The 14,165-nt window shown below is 55.4% G+C and overlaps 1 protein-coding gene and 1 long non-coding RNA gene across 3 annotated transcripts; one reads left to right on the forward strand and one right to left on the reverse strand.

Annotated features, from left to right (window-relative positions):
- Positions 1-222: 222 nt before the first annotated feature.
- LOC135978151 (uncharacterized) lies at positions 223-7,162 on the reverse strand. 2 transcript variants are annotated; one of them, XR_010595582.1, is made up of 3 exons: positions 7,024-7,162; positions 5,689-5,824; positions 223-2,606 (listed from the first exon to the last, which is right to left on the reverse strand). It is a non-coding gene; the product is annotated as an uncharacterized LOC135978151 (long non-coding RNA). The 2 variants fall into 2 exon arrangements; XR_010595581.1 differs by lacking the exon at positions 7,024-7,162 and having other exon boundaries at positions 5,689-6,687.
- A 133-nt stretch (positions 7,163-7,295) lies between these two features.
- On the forward strand, positions 7,296-13,783 carry LOC135978150 (lanosterol synthase-like). The gene is made up of 5 exons (XM_065579195.1): positions 7,296-7,387; positions 8,394-8,529; positions 10,872-10,976; positions 11,826-13,196; positions 13,648-13,783. Exons 1-4 carry the CDS (start codon positions 7,362-7,364, stop codon positions 11,832-11,834), a joined length of 276 nt encoding a protein of 91 aa, XP_065435267.1. The 5' UTR covers positions 7,296-7,361; the 3' UTR covers positions 11,835-13,196; positions 13,648-13,783.
- The last annotated feature ends 382 nt before the right edge of the window (positions 13,784-14,165 follow it).

The raw sequence follows: 14,165 nt of genomic DNA on the forward strand, positions 1-14,165 counted from the left end.
TCATCGTGAAACTCGCATGGCTCCAACCCTGCCGATGAATCTTTAGATCCACTGCACAGACTTCTGCCACTTGAGCTAATGGAGTAAGTGATGGCAGAGGCAGTAGGTTGTCATCCTATATGTGATATATCAGCTCTATAGGGGTGTTGCTGGCCCAGAGGGCCCCGAGGGGGCAACAGGGTTCGTTGCCCGGTGTGCGTCGCACCAATAGACACACCAGGGTGGAGAAGCAAACCAAGTTTATTCGAGATCTCGAAAAGGCACTCAGGAGACCAGCATGTCTCAAATCATAAGCGCAGCAAATACAAGCAAGTTTTCCCTTTTATATTCCAAGCTGTTTTCAGTAAGCCTTTTGTTCTGGTTTCTTCCTACCCCTCCCTCCGCGACAACAGTTACAGCAGGCAGTACATTAGAAAAGTTCCCATTCGCATGCTTATCTTCGACCTTGCAAGCTCTACGCACTAGGCCTTTCCCTCCCCCTTTCCCCGCATTATCACAAAAAGTTCTGCTAGTGTGAGCGAAACTGCAGCTGTCTGCTAGAAAAAGCTGACCATTACATATTCTGCTTCAGCATTAAGCTGTGAGCATGTAGGTAGGTGAAAGTTCACAAGATGGAGTTACTGTGGCTCACTTAGACCCAGAGCAGGGGAGTTTCATCGGCACTTATGGCCTTCCACTCCCCCGAGTTACCTGGTAGCTATGTCTAGTGACGTCAACAATTCCCTCCTTTGAGAACACTCAACAAACCTTTGGCAGAGTTTTCTCATACTCTAAAGACAACATGCGATTAAGTTCCATGCAATTGGGATCATCAATGAGAGAGTATAAAGGAACTTCTGGGGAATGGGAGGTACAAATCTTATGTATGAGCACTTTACAGCAAGCTAGCAAAAGGAAAAGAACAAAACATATCACAACACCTGTGAGCAAGATGTGAACAATGCCTCCCCCTAGTCCTCCTAGACCAGGTAACCAGCCCCAAAGGGAATCAAAAATAGTGGGTTCTCCCTTCCTGGGCCTTCCACTGGTTCAAGACCTGTTCAGCTGACAAGATGTGCATGTTAATATCCTGTGAAAACTCTGGGACATAGGTACAACATTCTTCTCCAATAAGGGCACAGACCCCGCCCCGTGAGGCTAACACATAATCTAGGGCCTGGCGGTTTTGTAGAGACAGCAATCGAAGCTGGTACAGCTCAGAGCTTATGCCTTTTTCTATGGTTAGGGTATCATTGGCAAACTGAGTGAGAAATTTAGAAAGTCTTCTGTAGAGTTGGGCTAGCCGTCCCACCCCATAAGTAGGGAGGAATATCATTCCAAACCTGTCTTCTTCTCCGATGGGTTCAATGGTAGCTCTCAAGAATCGATAGTACCGAGGGTGACCTGAGGGAGCCTGGGATAGAACACGGAGGGGAGGAGCGAGATAGCCTTTGTAACAGCTACCATGCCAAGCATGAGGAAGCCATTTGTAGGCACTATTACCACAAATCCAGAATGCTTCACCATAACTAGCCTTTCCATTGTTACCTTGTAGGTCCCGTAGGGTGGCTTGTGGGGAAAGGGCAAAGAATGCAGTGCCAGTTTGCCAACTGGTGGCATTTAGTACAGGAATAGTGAGACTTATACCAGGACTAATATAAAATTTACACCTACTAATGCCTGCAAACCAGATATGATTACTTGTACTGGCTTGCTGATAACATATGAGACCAGTGGGTGGAGGGCGTAGACGAATAGGCTGTGGCTTAAGAGTGCTACTATAGTGGGAATCCCAGGAGCCATTGTGTAGGCCATAAGGAGCTTCTGCTGTACAGTTGGATCCCAACTTAAATTGTCAGAGGTGCTGCTGCTGGTAACCATCCACCTTTGACAAAAGTCTGACCAATTTTGGGGAACTACTCTCCAGAGCAATCCAGCCGAATGGTGGGGAGACTGGGCACATATCCAACAGTGGGAGAGATTGAACTCATGGGCAAAGGCAATTTTCAGGGCCTCATAGGTATTGGTAGCCATGTCTGTAGGGATAGCTCCCCATCCTGCATGCGAGGTGGGTGAAACAGTAGGTAACAGAAGGATTGCTTCTGTGACAAAAAGGAATGTTGTGAGAGACCCTAAACCTGAATCTATATTGTGATTACAACAACCCCAATGCCCAGAAGATAAGAATCAGCGACACTAAACAAATCAAGAAATTAAAGGACCAGGACCATAGGCTAGGTCGGCCTACTGTGAATAGACAGAACCAATGCTCAGGGTTCTCGCGGGGAGTGCGCTGTGGCTGTTCAGAGAGATCACCAGGCATTCCCAGTGACCCTTACTGTCTTTTGAATAACAGCTTAAGTCCCAAATCGTCACTGGCAGTCTTCTCTGCAGGCTGGACAGTTCACTGTTCAGGAGTGGGTACTGCTTTCAGTCGAGAGTGATGAATCCAGTTCTTGTGCCCTTCGACCTTTGCTGCCGTGTGGGAGACCAGCAGGACGGTGTGGGGTCCCTTCCACTTCTCTTGGAGAGGTTCGTCCTTCCAGGTCCGAACGAGAACGGAGTCACCAGGCTGTAAGGAGTGGACAGGGGCATCCAGCAGAAGAGGCTGTGAATCTTTGGTGTATCTGTGAAGAGAAGAAAGAACAGCAGACAGAGAGCACATGTACTGAGACAAGAAACCACACCCCATTTCCCACTCTCCTGCCAGAACCGGTGTACCGTTCAGAGGCCATGCCCTTCCAAATATAATCTCGAAGGGACTAAGCCCTAACCTGCCCTTGGGGAGAGCGCGAATATGGAGTAACACAAGGGGCAAAGCATCAGGCCACCTACGAAAGGCCTCCTGACAGACCTTTGAGAGGTGTCGCTTAAGTGTCTGATTTGTGCGTTCCACTACTCCACTGGCTTGTGGTCGCAAGGGTGTGTGGAGCTTCCAGAGGATTTGCAAGGCACTTGATATCTTTTGAACAACTTGAGATGTGAAGTGTGTTCCGTTATCAGATTCCATCCACTGGGGGAGTCCGAAGTGAGGAATGATCTCCTTGACAAACGTAAGAGCCACCGTTTTGGCAGTGTTGTTACGACATGGGAAGGCTTCGGGACATCCGCTGAATCGATCCACCAAGACAAGGAGGTACCTGTACCCTTGGGTCCTGGGAAACTCAGTAAAGTCTATTTGCCACACCAATCCTGGGCCTGGGGTAGGTTCCAGAGTGGCTGGCAATACTGCTACTCCTGGTCGAGGTTATTCTTTTGGCAGATTAAACATTCAGCCTGTATCTGTGGTGCTAGAGGTTTAAGTCCAGAGGTTAGAAAATATTTATTCATAAGCTGGATAAGAGCCTCTCTGCCTGAGTGGGTGGTTTGATGCAGTTTCTGCAACACTGGTCGGATCAGGCCCATGGGCAGGAGGATTTTTCCCTCTGTGGAATAAAGCCATCCCTCCTTTTCCTGGAGACCGAGCCTGTCAGCCAGGTTTCTGTCCTCTTGGGAGTACTGAGGGGCTGCAAGCTCACCTACTGATGGGATGAGGGCATGCATTTGGGCATTCTCCTCTGGTGGTGATTTCAGGGTAGCAGCACGCTTGGCTTCCCTGTCTGCTCTGGCATTGCCCTTGGTTACATCTTGATCTTCCTTTTGATGGGCTCTGCAATGCACCACTGCTACTGCTGAGGGGAGTTGTACTGCCTCTAACAGCCGGAGAATTTGAGACCCAAGCGTAACCAGGGAACCTTGGGCTGTTAGCATTCCCCTTTGCTTCCACAGACCAGCGTGAGCATGCAATACCCCAAAAGCATACGTTGAGTCAGTAAAGATATTAACCCGTTTGTCTTTTGCCAGCTCGAGTGCACGAGTCAGGGCCACTAGTTCAGCAAGCTGGGCAGATGTCCCAGCAGGGAAACTTTCAGCTTCCACGGTATCATGAAGGGTCACAATAGCATAACCCGCCCTCCTTTGCCCATCTACAACGGCACTACTGCCATCCGTATACCATTCCAAGTCAGCATTTGGGAGTGGCTGATCTTTTAAATCTGGGCAGCTGGAGTAGTGGGCATCTATGATTTCCAGACAGTCATGTTCCTGCTTTTCTGTCTCTGGTAGCAGTGTAGCTGGATTAAGGGAGGGACAGGTTTGCAGGGTAACTTCAGGATTCTCTAACAGTTTTGCCTGATACCGAGCAACCCGAGCCTGTGTGAGCCAGAGACCACCCTTAGTGTCCAGCAGGGCTCGGACCATATGGGGAATATACACTTGCACAGTTCCTCCCAGTGTCAGTTTTTCAGCTTCCCCAAGCACTAAGGCAGTGGCTGCGACCGCCCTCAAGCATGCTGGTCACCCCTTTGAAACTTGATCCAGTTGTTTAGAGAACTATGCCACGGGACGTTTCCAGGTGCCTAATAACTGAGTAAGCACTCCCAGGGCTATCCCTTTCCTTTCATGCACATACAGTTGGAACGAGTTAGAGAGATCCGGCAGACCCAGGGCTGGGGCTTCCATCAGCTTCCTTTTCAAGATTTTAAATGCCCTGTCCGCTTCTGGGACCAGTGAAAGGGGTCATGATCCGCTCCCTTAACACATTCATACAGAGGTTTAGCCCACAGTCCAAACTCTTTGAGACAAGGGATTAGACCCATGGCAGCAATTAGCAAGTCATCTACATATTGCAGGAGCAGGGCTCTGTCTGAATTATTCCACTCCTCCAAGTCTCTGGTCAGAGCCTGGCCGAACAGAGTGGGGGAATTTTTAAATCCCTGGGCCAATACTGTCCAGCAAAGCTGCTTTTTAACCCTTCTGTTGTCCTCCTTATGCCTTGCAGTATTTTGCAGATCTCATAGTTGCTTGGGCACATTCAGGCCCCCCTTTTCTTGGTTGTCAGCCAAGTCTTAGCTGTGAACAATGTCCTTGGATGGGGCCAGCATCTTATCTTTGGACTGAGCTTGCTAGCTATATTTTCCAGTTAACTCGTTCTGTTCTTTTTCCTTCTCCCTTTCTTGACTTTTAACCTCCAAAGGAACCTTCCACTCTTCACTCATACACCTTTTCCCAACAATGAACACATACACATTGCCTTTATACACCCTTCCAGTAACATAACTTCTATACAGAGCTTTGGAGCAACAAACCAGGACAAGCACACCCACTTCTGAGGATTCTACTCGGTACAACCTCTGGTGTCCAATAGCTTTCCTTTTTAAAACCTTAAATGCCTTCTCTGTGCCTCCTCCTTAGCCTTGGCTATAACCTAATTCCGCTCCACCTCAGACAACAAGGTTCTCATCAGTATATTGCAATCATCCCAGTCAGGCTTATGGCTTGCTAGACACCCTTCAAAGATTGAAATAAACCGATTTGGATTCGTTGAGAATTCCCCTGCTTCTGCCTTAAAGGCAGCTAGGTGCACTGGGTTAAAAGGCACATGAGAATACACTGGCACAATCTGGGCTGCACGATCCTGTGTTCCTGGACGGGCTACCACATTCTCAGTAATCAACGGATACAATCCCACCGAGGGGGTACTCTCTAGAGCCTGTGGGAGTGCTGGAGCCGAAGGGGACACCGATTCTGCCATTACAACTGTAGGAGGGTGCTGGGGATTAGCAGCAGGTACTACCGAGTCTGTCGGAGTCAGATGGCACTTGTGCAAAATATCAGGCCTATTTCTTAACAGCATAACCGTATACGCATAGAGATGTTCATTCCATTTACCTGTTCGCCGGGAACATTGCTGGGGTGGTGTCAGGGCTGGTCTGCAGAGGCATTCTGGCTGTTATGTGCATTCTGTCTTGGCTTCACTGGAGAAGTGTCTTTCCCGTCTCTAGGAGGAGGGTCTGTGATCAGAGGCCTTGGTGAAAGGGAAAGAAATCATGGTAGAAACGTACGCCTGCACTGCCACCTCTCCGCCATTGTCTAGGCAGGTTTCCCTATTCCAGCGGAGGTGAGGGGGACCCAGAGGAGCACTAGGAAACGAGGGAGAATGTTCAAAACTGGCTCATTTTCTGTGTCTCGCCTTCAACCTATTAAACAAAATCCCTGAAATCCCACCAGCCCCCAAGCTGGCCCCTGGGAGGGAAACACTCTGATTTCATAAGCAAATCAAGCCCCGCTTCATCGGCATTTCTGGGGTGACTTTAGCTCCGGCAGTGCCGCCGTACTGAATCACACAGCAACGCAACGGTGGGTGTTCGAAGTACTCGGCGTTGGCGTCATTCTGCCCCCCCTTGCCTTGACGAGAGCACTTGCCTATGGCTTCAGCGGGGACAGGCTAGGCCATGGCTGAGTGCTTCTGAAGCTCCCCCGCAGCATCCAGAGCTTGGCCTGGTGCTCCCTTACATGTGGGAAACGGCTCAGAGCTATGCTGAGAGCTGGAGCTGCAGTGCCGTGGAGGCCAGCACGTGGCGTGACCAGAGCCCTCCTTCACCATGGGGAGACCACTAGAGTGAGGGGCTGGGAGCATTTTGTTCCCTTTTCCCAGCAGCATGGCCCAGGGCGGTTGCTTTTCAGTTAGTTTGCTCAGTTAGCTCTAACCCCCTGGGTAGGTTTGCCCCAATAAAACCAGTCTCGGTTGATTGCACGAGCGCTCGGCCATGTCTGACTTCCCTGCTCTCTGTATGTGGCAGGCACGTGGAAGACAAATGGACGGTGTTTGGCACAGCGCTCAACTACACGTCCCTGAGGATCCTGGGGGTTGGGCCCGATGACCCGGACCTCGTGAGGGCTCGGATCAACCTCCACAGCAAAGGTCAGCATGTGGCTGGAGCTCTCCAGCATCCTGTCCTCCCCCCAGCAGCCATGGGGCTGGGACTGTTGAGAAGGGCTTGCCCAGCTCCGAAGGGGTGAGTGGTAGGCGAGGGGACATGCGGCCAGAGTGGCATGAGCCTTTGCAATGGCTTGTCCTTGGCTGTATGGCAGCATGTGCAGTTCGCACGTTAGTTTCTGCCCTGCCGCCCTTAGCTTCTCCCAGCGTGGCCTGGCTGTCGCAGCACGTGTGGCATGTCACAGCCCATGCTGCATCCTGCTGTGCCAGCACCCTGCCGCGCTTACCTTCTGGGGTGACGGTGAAACCTCAGCTCCTTCACTGCTTGCAAACGCTTCCCAGGTGTCGTTTCTGAATGGCTGTGTCTGTCGGTGTGTAGTGCCCGTTGTGTGCCCGCCGCACCGGCTTGCCGCTCTCCAGGGTCCCTGGCCTGCCACACGACCAGACCAGACCAGGATTCAGGAGCCTCTGTTCATGCCCTGTCACATGGCAGGGTCCGTGTCCCTGGCCCCCGTGGCTGCAGTCAGAGCCCAGATCTGTGTCTGTCTCTCCAGGGGGTGCTGTGGGAATCCCGTCCTGGGGGAAGTTTTGGCTGGCCGTCTCGAACGTTTACAGCTGGGAGGGAATGAACACGCTGTTCCCTGAGCTGTGGTAGGTGCTATTCTGTATCTGCAGAGTGTATTGATTTTCAGTCCCAAGCCACAGCCCTGTCCCCTCGCAGCAGCACCCAGCAGAGAGCCTGACGCCGAACACCAGGAACCTGAGAGTAATCCCCGGCCTGCACCAGTCCCCCATTCTCCCACTCAGCCTGGGCCAGGAGGCTTCGGGCACGGAAACCAGGCACCATTCCTGGCACGGGGCGTGGGCTGATGCGGGAGGGATGTTCTGTTGATGACCTTCCCTCCCCCATCCAAGCTCGGCCCACCTGCTCGACCTCCAGCCTTCCTGCCCTCTCTGCCAGCCTCCAGACCCACACGTTGCGCTTTCCCCAAGTCCCTCCCTCCTGGGGCTGAACCTGTCCTGGGTCCTGACACAGTTCCTCCCCATTTGGCATGCCACGGCTGTCCCTCTCCTGGAGCTGGGCGTGCCGCAGACTCCCCCAGCCCTCAGGGACAGCTGGTGCCTGAGCTGGCCGTGGGGCCAGGAGCAGGGGGCAGTGTGAAGCGAGGGAGTTCAGGCAGCTGGCTGATTACAGGGAAACTAGTGGCAGCATTGCCCACTGGCATGTTCCCCGCTGGAGAGGCTGTTTATTCCCTGCGCCTCCCTCCGCACCCCGTTAACACGAACCACAGGGAATCAGATGCAGTCTGTTGGCAGAGGCCCTGTCCAGGATAACAGCCTTGCTGGGTTGCTGGGAGAGCCCAGAACGCTGTCCTCGGGCGGGAGGAGACAGTCTCCTGGCTCCAAACGAGGGCTCCAGCTTCTCTTCCACGTCCCCCACACCCAAGGAGCACAGAGCAGCGATCGCCTGGGGTCGGTGCGTTGTCCTGTAGGGCTGCTCTAACGCTGAGGCAGCGGCTATCCTGGGCCCCGGGTGTCTCCTGGGCACATTACCCCTCTGACTGCCCACACCCCTGTCCTTAACTGTGCCGTGTCCCTGCGGCTCCCCACTCCCCATCCCGCACACTGCTGACAACGTCCCTCTGTTGTGTGACAGGCTGCTCCCGGCGTGGATGCCAGCCCACCCCTCCACGCTGTGGTGTCACTGCCGCCAGGTGTACCTGCCGATGAGCTACTGCTATGCCACGCGCCTGACTGCCGAGGAGGATGAGCTTGTCCAGAGCCTCAGACAGGTAAATGAACTCCCTGAGCACCCTCCCCACTCCTCACCCTGTGTAACGGTGGCCTGGAGACCCTTCCCACCATGGCCCAGCTGTGGCTAGTTGCATGGACCCGAATCTCCTCATTGGGCGCAAATCCCAGGGGCTGCAGCCCCTGGCAGTGCTTTGGTGGAGATCCCTGTGGGCTCGTTGTGATGTGATCCCCACATCAGCCCCTTGTTCCCCTGTCCCACCAGAGCTTCTGGGGCTTCCCCTTGCCTGGGCACTAACTGCGACGGCCCTGAGCCATGTCTCAGCAGCCCCGTGTCTGACACCTCTGTCCCTCATCTCTGTTACCAAAGAGGAGCACAGGGGGGGGAATCTCCCCTCATTCTCTGTGGTGAATCATAGAATATGAAGGGACCTCAGGAGGTCATCTAGTCCAACCCCCTGCTCAAAGCAGGACCAATCCCCTGACAGATTTTTGCCCCGATCCCTAAATGACCCCCTCAAGGATTGAACTCACAACCCTGGGTTTAGGAGGCCAGTGCTCAAACCACTGAGCTATCCCTCCCCCCTGAAGACTTTAGCAACCCTGCTGCTCAGTGTCTCGTCCTCTCTGGTTGTTCCACTCACCCTCTGCTGATCTAGCAGGGCCAGCGACTCTCACCAGCTTTCTGGTTCTCCGAGACTTACAGAAGTTCCTATTTGCTGCTGGCCATTCTGGTTCCCTCTGAGCCTCCTTACGCCTTCCCTGTCACAGCTGATGCTTCTGTACGTTGACGTAGTGTGGGCTGCATTTCTGCTCCTTCAGGGGGATGTTGCTTGAGTGAGCCACGTGGTCCTTCCATGCTTTCCCTTTCGCTTAGGGCTGAGGTACGACTGGCCCGTGCTGAGGTACGACTGGCCCGGGCTGGGTTGGGCCCCTCGATGTCGGTATGGGGCCACTGGCATATTACCTCTGTGCAGCATCCCAGCTCTCATTAGCAGATGGAAAGGCTCTGCCTTCATAGGTGCAGTAGTAACAGGAGCTGCATGGAACCGATGCCCCGCTGTCTGTGTGATGACCCAGAGCTCGATTCATCACATCAAGGGACCGGTAGATCATCTAGTCAGGCTCCTGTGTAACGCAGGCCAGAGAATGTCACCCAGTTACTCTGGACTGAGCCCAGCGACGTGTCTGGCTGCAGTACAGTGTGCCCTCCAGAAAAGCAGCCGGTCGGGAGCTGAAGACATCGAGAGATGGAGAGTCTGCTAGTTCCCTTGGCAGCACATTCCGGTGGTTGATCACCCTCATTGTTCACTGTTCGGGCCTTATAGCTTCAGCCACTGGTTCTTGTTCTGCCTTTCTCCGCCCTTCGGTACCTGGTATCTTCTCCCTGTGAAGGTTCTTCTACCAGTCACCTGCCAGTCTTATTTCTGATACTCAGTGGTGAGGACAGTCACGGGGGGCCCGGGAGTGCCCACCTTAAACAGTCCGTGTAGGTGCCGCATTAATGCTCTTCCATTGCTGGTAACCTTGGCTGATGGGAGAGGTGGAGGGAACCCTATGGGGCAGGAATTGGGGTGGGCTTTGGGGAAGGAAGGAGAGAGCTGGGAGGGCAAGGTAGGAAGGAAAGCCAAGGGCAGAGTGTCTGGGGTCGTGCAGGGAGCAGGCTTTCCCTGTCAATGCCACGGCAAGGTACTTGCCACACACTTGTTCACAATGCCTATGGCCTGCACTTTCCAAAGGGAGGAGTGATTTTTGGGAGGCCCCGTCGGCCCCCCCGGAGGGGTCTGATTTGAGAGCTCTGAGCCCTGCCCTTTGCGAATCAGACTTGGTGTCTTAGGCTGGGCACCTGACACTCCTAGGCCTGAAGGGGAGTTACGCCTTAGGGGCTGTCTTCTCCCTGCCCACTGGGCTCCGGGAGCCCTGCTGTGAATTGGAGCGGGGTGGAGTCCTGCACACAGGCCTCCAGCCAGAATTAAGCCCTCCCTACTGCATGAGCATGCTCCAGCTTGCTCCCCCCATTCTGGCCTGTGTGGGCCCTGGAGCCCCCCCCTTCGGGCTGTGTGCCCCCCCAGGCCGCATGGGGCCCCGGTGCCCCCCTCAGGTGCTCTGGCACTATCTGAAGGTGCTTTCTCCTCTTGTTAACTCTCCTTAGCAAAGGGTGCTGGGAGCAGCTCCCACGTGGGACCTGTCCCGGTGGCTGGTGTGGAGCCACAGAGCGGGCCAGGCAGCGCTGCCCTCCGTCCCCGGTGCTGCCCTGCGTGCTCTGTGCTGTACTGCCGCTGGCTGCCAACGCCACCAGCCTGACACTTGCAGCTGTCTCATGGGTCTGCTCCCATGACGTGCTAGTGAGCGGATGGCTAATCTCCCGCCTGCTCCCTGCCAGGAGCTGTACGTCCAGGACTACTCCAGCATTGACTGGCCGGCCCAGAGGAATAACGTGGCTGCCAGCGATCTCTACACCCCGCACAGCTGCTCACACTCGCCAATGGTGAGTAGGCCACTGGCTGGGCCTGGCCAGGGCAGGGCGGGGGATAGTTGATGTGCAGGTTGTTTTCTGACCCCACTGACGTGAGTCGCTGGCGGAGTTGAGAGCTGCCCCATAGCCTCACATCCAACCCCAATGCAGCCCCCAAGCTTCCTGTCAGCCTTGCCCTGCCCGTGGGATCTCAGAGTGGCCAGGGACCAGAAGCTGGCAAGACTGTACATTACTAACCCGGGAGGGAATGCTTGTGCCTGACAAAGCAGTGCCCACCTGGCCTCAGCATGGTGCCACAGTTACTGCCCTGCCCAGTGGGCATGAGGGCAATCTGTGTGCGGCATTGGCTCGCTCACTTCGGCCACGAGCCAGCAGCAGCCACCTGGGTCCAGCACGTAGGAAAGGCGCTGGGCTCTGTGCTGATTGCCGCTGGAGGAGGCTGAACCCAGGCCCATCCTGACTGTCTGGTGCCATTGGTGCCGAATCAGGGCTCATAGAACAACTCCAAACACTCTGTCTCTGAGGTGTCTGCGGAGGCTGAGTCCAGCGTGGGCTGTGTGCTGGGGCACTGAGTGAATCTTAATACCTCGGGTTCTGTCCCCCACTCAGCAGCTTCCTACCTTCCCTCTGGTCCTGTCTCGGGCTGAGCAGAGGTGAAACAACCAGGGTTCAGTCCAGGTGTGGAGCGTTCTGGGGCTGTGTCCCTGGGGCTCTCGCCCTGCTCCCCCCAGAGCCCTGGCCAGCTGGGGAAGGGATGGGGGGAGCTCTCTGGGGCTCGGGGCCAGGCCCTGCTCGCACAGGAGTTGGAACCAGGCAGCTGGTAAGAGTTTCCTTATTGTGTCTCTCTTGTTCCCGTCTCAGCCATCCTGAACGTGTACGAAGCCCATCACAGCGCCCGGCTGAGGCAGCGAGCCATCGCGGAGCTGTACGACCACATCAAGGCTGAAGACAGATTCACCAAGGCCATCAGCATTGGCCCGGTAGGCTGCTCGTTACCGTTCCCAACGAATCAACGGAGCTGGCTCCAATTCCTGCCCAGGTGCGGGAGAGACCGGCCTGGGACTCCCCAGCTCTGCACAGATGCCCTGCTGCTGGCACGTAACCATAGCAACCAGCAATCCAGGCAGGCTCAGGGCCTGCTGTGCTGGGCGCTGCACACAGGAGAGTTCATGGCGGATGACAAGGGCATGAGCAGGCTGGCGGGAGAGGAGAGCGTGAGCAACCGCTTGGACATTGTACAGTGGCAGTGGAGGCTGGGCGTGCCAGATGCCCCCCTCTGCAGAGTCTTTGCTGGGGACAGCTGGGGGGTGTGGAGTCAGCTGGTGGAAGGCCGTGGCTGGAGAGTGATCTCCTGCCCTGTGATGGGGAATGGACATGGGGATGCCAAGGGGTCCGTTCTGTGACCAGAGCCCCATGTAGACGTTCTTGCTCGCCTGTAGACACCCCCCAGCCTGGGGTTTGCTCTGGAGCTGGTCACGAGGTCAGGTCATGCGGTGCAGGCCCAAGCCGAACACCACTGCGCTCTGCAGGGGAGTGACGCCTTCTCTCTCGGCAGATTTCCAAGACCATTAACATGCTGGTTGGCTGGTACGTGGATGGGGATGTTGGGGTCCACTAGGCATAGCTACCAGGTAACTCGGGAGAGTGGAAGGCCAAAAGTGCCGATGAAGCTCTTTTGCTCTGGGCCTATCTGAACCCCCAAACCCCATCTTGGGAACTCTCACCTACTTCTCTGCTAACTGTTTACATGCTCTGAAGTAGGCTGAAGCAGAAATGTAATGTCAGCTTTTTAGCAGATGGCTGCAGTTTCACTCACACTAGCAGAAATAATAGAGATAAGAAGCGGGGTAGTTAGTTTGCAGGCGTCTAATCCAAGGTCGCAAAGACTGAGAAAGTTTTCTCACAAGCTTATGTAGAGTTTATTGTAACAGTTGTCTGGAAGGGAGGGGTAAGGAGGAACAGCCAGACAAAGAGATGTATGCAAACAGTTTGGAGTATAAAAGGTAAAATTTGTTTGTATTTGTTGCACTGGATTTGAGACATGCCGGTCTCCTAGTGCCATTTCAGAGCTCTGAAATAAACTTGGCTTGCTTTCTCCCCTCGGTGTCTTTATTGGTGCCAAGCACACCGGGTGACGGACCATTGTTGTCCCCTCGAGCCCTTTAGGGCGGGCAACAGGGAGAGCTCTCCAGCCTTCCAGGAGCATGTCTCCAGGATCCCTGATTACCTCTGGTAAGGCCAGGCCCATGAACCTCCCTAGCCCTGGAGACAGCGCAGGGCTCAGCTAGAGAGAGCCCTGCGCGGGAGTCCCCAGGCCCTAGCAGGGAACCTGCTGCCCAGACCTGCCATGGGGGACCCCGCTCTGCCCCCAGGGCCACCACGCTGCGTAGGCCCCACGAGCAGGGAGCTCTGTGCAGGGGACATGCGAACGGGGGGGTCTTGCACTGATCAGCAGCCAGCTCCAGAAACTGGCTCTTTATTAGTGAGTCCTACTCGCTCCAGTTCTCCCAGTCAGGCTGGGAAGGGGCAGGCCAGGGCCCCCGGGGAACCTGCTGCAAGGCTGCCCCTGAAGCTCAGTACTCTGTGCCCCAGCAGCAGTGTTAGACGCCTGGGGGCTGCGGGAGGTTGGGGACAGCACCACGCTCCCCAGGCTGCTGCAGTGATGTGCTCTCTCTCCACGCAGGCTGGGACTCGACGGCATGAAGATGCAGGTAAGGCGCTGTGGCCCTGGCAGTGACCGCAGGGACCCTGGGCACCCTCTCGCTGCTGCTGAGGCAGCTCGCAGGGCTGGGCAGGGACCCCTCACCCGGGGACTGAGCGCATACTGCAAAGGGGGTCTCACCAGGCTGCTCTGCCTCGGGGGATCTGCCACCCCTGCAATGTCTCCCTTTGCTGCCGGGCTGTTAATAGTCATAGGACCAGCCCTGGCCCAGCTGTGCGGCTCACAGCAGCAGCTTCTCCCGTCCCTGCTCCTCCTCCTGGCTGAGGGTAGAAGGGGTTGGTATCAGGAGCAGTGTGTGTCCATGCTCTCGGGCAGCTGCTTCCCCTGCACCTCTGGGGGATGCTCTGCACCCGCCATCCCGTGCCCAGCCCCTTCGCTCCGGCCTTCCGCCCCTGCCACACACGCATTGCCCCTGGGGTGGAGCCTAGGGGAGGAGTCCCGTCCTGTCCAGTCTCTGCTGTGCGGTTCTGGCCCTACGT

The sequence above is a fragment of the Chrysemys picta genome, unplaced genomic scaffold, assembly GCF_011386835.1.
Source record: "Chrysemys picta bellii isolate R12L10 unplaced genomic scaffold, ASM1138683v2 scaf145, whole genome shotgun sequence".
Lineage (NCBI taxonomy): Eukaryota > Metazoa > Chordata > Testudines > Emydidae > Chrysemys > Chrysemys picta.

What these genes read in the sequence shown, in the direction of transcription:
- LOC135978150 (XM_065579195.1), top strand. Translation starts at nt 7,362, where the DNA reads ATGAACACGCTGTTCCCTGAGCTGTG. An exon ending in ACGCTGTTCCCTGAGCTGTG is followed by an intron (nt 7,388 to 8,393) that starts GTAGGTGCTATT and finishes GTTGTGTGACAG; the next exon opens with GCTGCTCCCGGCGTGGATGC. An exon ending in TTGTCCAGAGCCTCAGACAG is followed by an intron (nt 8,530 to 10,871) that starts GTAAATGAACTC and finishes GCTCCCTGCCAG; the next exon opens with GAGCTGTACGTCCAGGACTA.